Source organism: Atta cephalotes, assembly GCF_000143395.1.
Source record: "Atta cephalotes unplaced genomic scaffold scaffold00032, whole genome shotgun sequence".
NCBI lineage: Eukaryota > Metazoa > Arthropoda > Insecta > Hymenoptera > Formicidae > Atta > Atta cephalotes.
The window spans coordinates 1,593,415-1,601,287 of NW_012130096.1; the positions used below are offsets into that span (position 1 = coordinate 1,593,415).

General features: G+C 27.6%; 1 protein-coding gene across 1 annotated transcript in view; it reads left to right on the forward strand.

Annotated features, from left to right (window-relative positions):
- The first annotated feature begins 1,980 nt into the window (after nt 1-1,980).
- Nucleotides 1,981-7,873, forward strand: part of LOC105621125 (acyl-CoA synthetase short-chain family member 3, mitochondrial) — a 25,927-nt gene continuing 20,034 nt past the window's right edge. The window contains exon 1 of the mRNA XM_012202595.1: nt 1,981-2,095. Coding sequence (XP_012057985.1) covers nt 1,981-2,095 — 115 coding nt within the window. The remainder of the gene's footprint in view (nt 2,096-7,873) is intronic.

Below are 7,873 nucleotides of genomic sequence, written 5' to 3' on the forward strand. Positions count from 1 at the left end.
CAATTCTTTTATGTAGTGCATATATAAAATACATTTTTTGCTTCAATATTTAATAACTTGGTAAAAAAAGTTACATAATAATTAGCAAGTACAACATGAATAAAAGGTAAAGATTCACTCTTTCTAAAACTATAATCTGCATTTTATATGTGATTTTTAATTCATATCAAATAGAATTTTGCAAAATCTGTAAAAAATGTTTAGATCTCACGGATCTTTATTTAAATCGCTGTATATCTCCATATAATATCAATAAAATAAAAAAGTAGAAATTTAAAATAATTTTCTAACGTAATATAAATAATTCGCATAAAAAAATGAGGCAGTTTCGCGCTGCGCGCCCATTTGGCGCGACCACTGTGTCTCTTGATGTATACACACACACATATATATATATATATATATATATATATATATACATATGTATATATATGTATGTGTATATACATGTATGTATACGCGAAGAGAATTTTTTCTTAAAGTTTATCCTGAAAATATGATAATCGTGGAACAACATTGTATTTCAAAGCATTTTTTAATGTAAATCTTTCTTATTTATTAATTAAAACTACAATAAAGTATAAAATAAGTTTGATCAATTTTACTGAAGTGCATGGTAAAAATCTTTAAAATATTGTACAACAACTACCTATACCTATATTTTAGGATAAATGTTAAAAGAAAATTCTCTCCGTGTATGTGTTTTATATTTGTGCAACAGTAACATCGCAAAGAAGTTCTGAAGCGGGGAAAAATCTATGTGAGACAGAAAAAAATACTGTATAGTGTAGAAATCTAATAGTGCAACATAAGTCATAACACAATACATTTTTTAAAATAATTCTATTTTCAATAATAAAAATACTATAAAATATCATACTTTGAACATTATAAATTTTACATGTTTTATTAATTTAATTTGTTTTATTAATTTAATTTGTATCTTAATATTATATTCATTTGATAAATCAATGATAACAATGATTATGGCAAAGGTTAATTTGACGAGTTACAACTAAGATAACTGTCCTAATTATTGTGCCTGTCTCTATTAGTATGCTTTTGTATTTTGATAATTCATAAAGAAAACGCACAAATAAATAAGAAAAAAAATTTTGTTTGTTAAGTTAAATTATTAATGCATACGGTACCGAAGATAATATTTTATTTTTTGAATATTAAAGTATTTTAAATATTTTTCGAAAGATATGAGAAATTTATGTGAATCCAGTAATACGTATCGCAAGATTTTAAGTTTGTCCCTATTAATGTGCTCTATATTAAAGTTGAGAACGTTGTGTTATGAGTGTACTTTGAAATAAATATAATTGAAATGATTTATGTAATATTAATATAAACAATTAGTTTCAATTTATCTGTTTCAGTAACTATATATTAAAATGAGTCAAATGTGGATAGACACACAAATTGGGGGGCACATTAATAGGGCCATCGTCGCTTAGAGGATTCACTAATAGAGACAAAAATATGTTTTCTATTTTTATCAAAAAGCATTATAAAGCATTATTAACATTTTTTATATTAAAGAAATATTATAAGAAAAAGAAATAATTGAAAAACCGATATTGCAAGCAGATAAAATTAAAACAATATTTAATAATTCATTCAGTAATAAGCAAATTGGTTGAAAAGCATATTAATAAAGACAGTTATCTTGTTTTAATATTCCAAATTGTTGGATGAATTTAAGTTTTATAACATAAATTATATCATTTTTTTTTATGTATTTATGTAGCACGTAGTTTTCCATTATTCGCACTTTAACCAGAAGCCAGAACATTAACATTTATAAATGCGTATGAATTAATAATTCTTATTTAATTCTATATACATAAACATATTTAAAACATATAGTTGTTGTCATACGGTGGATGGATCCCACTCCGTGGACACAGAGACGTTACTACTGTTACAGACTATAAATCGTGTTTGAATATTCCTTGGATCAACAGTCGTAAAATGTTGCATCGGATGAAGCCTGATTTTTTGGATGCCGAGTCTGAAAGTTCAAGAAAAACATGCCTGGAGTCATGCATCGTACGTCCAAGAATATCACGAAAAGGAGATAGCAACGGTATATATGCTCTATTTAGTAATATTTAGTAAAAAATATTTTGTTAACTAAATGCGAAAATTGCAAAATGATAGAGGACTTTTCGATTCAGTTTAATTTAGACAGGTATAGAGAGGATATTGATTTTTAATAATGTTTTATTTAAATACTATCAACTTTATAGAAAAACAGCAAGAGATAAAAATTGTTTTTCTTCTAAATTTTTTTCAGAATTACATAAAATCTTTTATCTTATTTCGCTTTAATATAACATCATTTTCGACGAAATCAATGGATAAAAAAATTAATTTTATGTAATTAATTTGTTAATAGATAAATTTAAATAAATCAAAGGGAAGATAAGACAATATAAAAATCATTGCAGATATCGGTGTGCATTACAATATAATATTATAATATTTAGTTTATTATTCACAGTACACACAGTATTATACATAAAACACGTTCACAATTTTATTCTCTCTTCACAGTGCAAATTGTATACAAAATTATTTAAACAATAAAAACATTAGTAAGATAAAACCACAATAATACTAGTAGTAGAGTGTATCGAAATGCGAAACAATAAAATCACAGATTAAACAAATATACGTCTATATCAAATTAAAAATTACGTCGAAAAATAAAGTTATGTAAAAAAGAGTTCAAAATAAGTAAAGATAAACGTTAATGTTATGTAAAATTTAGTCAAAGATATAGTCAGAAGACAGATTTATATAATACTGCACATAAAATAACATAAAATATAACATAAAATATATATAAAATAAAATAGTAGAAGACAAAAGTAAAAAAAAGCGTAATAAACAATAAAAATGTATATCGAAAAATATATGAAACGCGATTATTTAGTCTATAACTTAATAAATTAAATGTATTATTATCACGCACCGACGTTCACGCTGGCACTTATTGGAATATATTTCTTTCATTTTATCTTAATTTATTCTTGGAGCTATTTTTGTTCATTGTTTAGATAAATTCAATTAGCGACCGATACTAGTCTAAAGCGTGGATAAAATGATATGTTTTTTTCTTCTTTCTTCTTCATAAGAATATTTTAGATGCAATGAATATATGTTTTTTTTCTCCTGTTTTTTTTCCCCTAAATTTTATATAACATATCAATAATATATCATAATTACATAAATATGATTTATGTAACGTCGATAAATATGAAAATAATAAAAAAAACGAGTGTATATTTCTAAATGTCTACTGATTATATTGTATTTCTGTTGCTTCTAGAATTGGAAAGAGAAAATGAAAATTGAATCTCAGTTAAGAATTAGTGAATTGTGGAACTGTGCCATAGTGCCATTAAATGTGCTATTACATATAGAATATTATATATAGAATTTATTTTATGATTGTTTCTCCTTTTGTAAATTTCTTTTTTTTTTAATGGCATTAAGTTTGCAAAACAAGATAGGGAACCTATAAATAAGCGCGCAAAATATAATTATTATAATATTCCATCAGATCAGTTATCAAGTAGTTTAATTGAGAATTATTCAGTTTTCGACCAACGTGATAGTTCTTGATTACTATCAATTATCATGATTTTAAAGAAAAAAAAAGGAAAAAGTATTTGAGATTATTCTTTAGTAAATCAAGTTACTATAGAAATGTCTAATTTTTTTATGAAGTTGAAGTTTCGATATTGACATGCAAAATTCTATGATAGATTAACGACATAAAAGTAAAAAAAAAAATGTTGAAAATGTAATCTTTCACGTATAACTTAGTGACAGATAAGGCTCGCGAAAATAAGACTGTACGCTTCTTTGACTAACTACACACAAATCTTATCATAGACTTTTTTTATGCGAATATAATATTTTTAAAAAATAATAATTTTAATGATCACAAAAAAGTAATAGATCGTCGCCATTCTGGAAAGATGTTTACGTGCATAAACTTGCATATAAATTTAATCTCGAAAAGTAAACTGTTATGTCCTGATAACTCCACGAGTCTTCAGATCTTCTTTTCTTTTGTGGAGAAAAATTATTTGCTTTTTCTCTCTTCAATTACGAATAATTTGTGATGTCTTTAGGATAAAGAATCAATAACACGGTCGATCAAATATTGATTTTCAACGAATTAACTAGTTGATTGCAAGCATCATATAAAAATTATATTAATTATCAATATTCGACATTAATTATCAATATCAAGAAGACGTGCATGCCTAGTGCATAACTCTACGATTTATGAATAAGGCTAATTATCTTTTCAGTTACAAACAAACAATTTTAATCATCCTATTTTTAAGAAATCTTTTCTAATGTACGTTCCAAACAAATTCCATTAGTTATTCCTATGTCTCGAAATCTAAATTCCTAAAAAGAATTATTATGAATTATCACCAAAGATAAACTACTAAAAAACAACGCACCACGTGCGTTCACATATATTATAAGTATACATATATTATAAGAGCCTTTTGCAAAAGCCCTTTCTAAATCACAGTAACATAATGGCTCAGTAGTCGGTCGTTTGAATAACTTAGTTCTCGCAATCGGGAGTAAAATCGCAGTGTTACTTAAAAGATCTCCGACATTTCACAAAGGATCCCTGGTGAGGAATCACCGATTTCGTGAGGACTCCTCATATCAGCTGCCAACCTCGCCTCTTGTTCAAACATAAATAGAAACAGTAAATAATTAGAATTTTTCTCTTAACGACGACCATCTATTATAATTTTCAATTCTCTCTATTTTGCTCACTCTTACCTCAACTTCTCGACAATTACCCTCTTTTTTCTTTTTTTTCTCTTCCTCTTAAAGCCGAGGAAGAGACACTCGCTACTTCGAGATACTATTCATATTTTCTTTCCTTATAACCACTTGAAGAACACTTTGAGTAAGTCGCACTTTTTCTTTTCTTATGGTTACTCGAAGCGAACGCTTTAAATAATTCGCATCTTTTCTTTCCTTATAATTACTTGAAGCGGTAGAATGCTTTGAGTAGTTCGCACCTTGTTCTTTTCCTGATTACTCGATATCTTCTATAGAAGTGATTCGCATCTCTTTCTATTTCCGTGATTACTCGAAGTAGTAAAACTTCGAGTAACTCATATCTCTCCATTTCCAGCCAAATTCAACATTTTCCTCTATGAGAACATTTCATAACCTAAATCCATATCCACCTCGACCCTTAAATAAAAAAAGAGAGAATTTTTAAATATAGATAGTCAAACGTAATCGGCATCGATTTCTATAGGTCCGATTTCTGGTCAAAAGGATTAAATTTCTTAATCAAAATAAAGGACCAACGGTCCTTTAAAATTACAATGTCTCGGCCGACATAATAGCGCTTAGTATTTGCATTTATCTGCATTGACGACTCGCTCTAATGCTTCCAACTTGTGGCACGTATCCACAGAGCGATAAGCCACAAGATAACGGTGTCAGTTCCGTTTTTTCCTTGCCTTCGTCCTAATTCCTGTTTTCCATTAAATAAAGAATCTGGATGTAATAAAACATGATCGCGTCTTATTTTCATTCGATGAAGATGCAATTCTTGATTTATTGTTGTGTCTCTGATAAAAATTTTTCTCAGAATTTTTTATATAACTTTTCAGAATTTCTATATAATTTTTCAGAATTTCTATATAATTTTATAATTTTCTCACATTTTTTATACGAATTAGAACACTTTTCAGAAAATTTATATCTTTTCTCAGAATTTTTCATATATGTTAATTATGAAATATCGTAAAAATTCTAAGATTTTTTGTAAGCGTAATTTCTGATGAAATGTTATAAAATCTAAAAAATTTTTAAATATTTTTTAAAAATTATGGGATGAGAAATTTCAGAATATTTCAGAATTCACTTGTATAAAAAATTCTGAGAGAACTGTAAACTTCCCGCATATTTCAGAGTATTTCTGAAAAATGTTCCAATTCATATAAAAATTATAAGAAAAATTTTCACTAGGCTATTCCACTACTTCATTAAGACATACACGTAGTTGTAATATTTTATCCAAATTATATAGATATTTGTAATTTTAGGTGAACCCTGATGAGACACCCCAAATTTTCGATACTTTATTAAAGAACGTTAAGAAAACTGTAAAAATATTCTTCGATATAAAATTTCGAGGATACAATAATGATTTGCGTATAGATGTTTGTCAATAATACCGAATAAATAACATTTCACAAGTTTAGCAATTAATTAAAACAATTTATGTTATTAACAAGCAAGGATTCGAACCGAAATGAAATTTATGGTCAGAGGCTGTACCCAATTTTCAGTTTCGGTTCCAGTTTCGGTCCTTTTATCGATAACGATTTCGGTCTTTTTAGTCTTTTTCGATATCCGGATCGAAAAAATCCGAAATTCAAGCGGTTTTGGTTCTTTTATTGATGACCATAACTATTTGGATTTAAGTGTTTTTCGATTACGTTATATGATTATCAGTAGAAAAAGGTAAAACAACAAGCATATATTGTATATTTAAGGAAATTCATGTTTATTTTAAGACAATATTGAATTGGAGATATGTAGCACTAAGCAGTGTAAGGCCCGTTTCTGGGCCCGTTTCTGCAACCAATGCAGTTTAACTTTAATCTCGATTCAACTTAGGGTTCTAGCAGAAGGCTGAGTTATAATCTTAAGACAGTTCTTGTGCGTTATTAAAGACATGACACACTTAATTCCAACTCTTAAAACAGTATTTTATGATTAAGATTCAATTCCACAATTCACGATTAATTCTTAATCGTGGTTTAACTTATTCTTTATTTTTGTCCAATTCTAGAATTGAAAAGAGATGAGGAATAAGTTGAACCATAATTAAGAGTACCATAATTAACCGTGAATCGTGGAATTGAGTCTTAATCATAAAATATTGTCTTAAGATTATAAGTCAGCCTTTCTGTTAAGACTCTTACTCTTCATCTTTTTCTAATTCTTAAAAAGATGAAGAGTTAGTTGAATCGAGATTGAAGTTAAACTGTATTGATAGAAACGAGCATGAACATACTAACTCTAAAGTAGTATAAAATAAACAGATCATTTTTTCTTTCTTTGCTGCTGTTTCACTTTTTTATTATCTTCTGTGACGTCATCTACGTCGACTAAATCAGCGATTTATAGCGTCACCAATGATCGTTTACAGCTTTTTGATCATTTTCTATAAAATAACATATTATTCTTACATAAACGATCATAATTAAGCAAGGAAATAAGAAAGTAATACTCCTTGTAATATTGCTACTTAAAATCCTTTTCTTCTTTAAGACTCTTCTAAATAGTTGTTGTGGTAGCAATATTGGATCATGACGTCATAAGTGATACGTTTAAAGTTTTTTGCATAACATTTGTAAATAAAGAGAATTTATATAAAATTAAATAATGAAATTGCTTTAAAACACTTATAAAAATGGGCGAAGACTATTCTTATTTTCCCCTTAATCCCTTCTGAGTCAGTAAATAGTGGCAAAAGAAATGTAACATGAAAATAAGCTACGCATTAAATAAATTTTGATAAACTTCTCGGTTTTCTCGTGCCTTTTACAATTATTTACTAACTATAGGTGTTAAGTCTTCATTTTTACAAGAACCGATCAACCACAGACGAGCATTTCTCTCTCTTTCGATTGTAAAAGAAGAACGCATTGTTCTTGTTGTTCACCATAAGACCGACGTTCAACCGTAGGGATATGTATGGTTATTACATCATAGGTATTTGATGGCTGTAGACTGTAGTCGATGATTGTATTAGGTGTACAACTTTACTTCCGCCGTTTTTTTTCCGAAA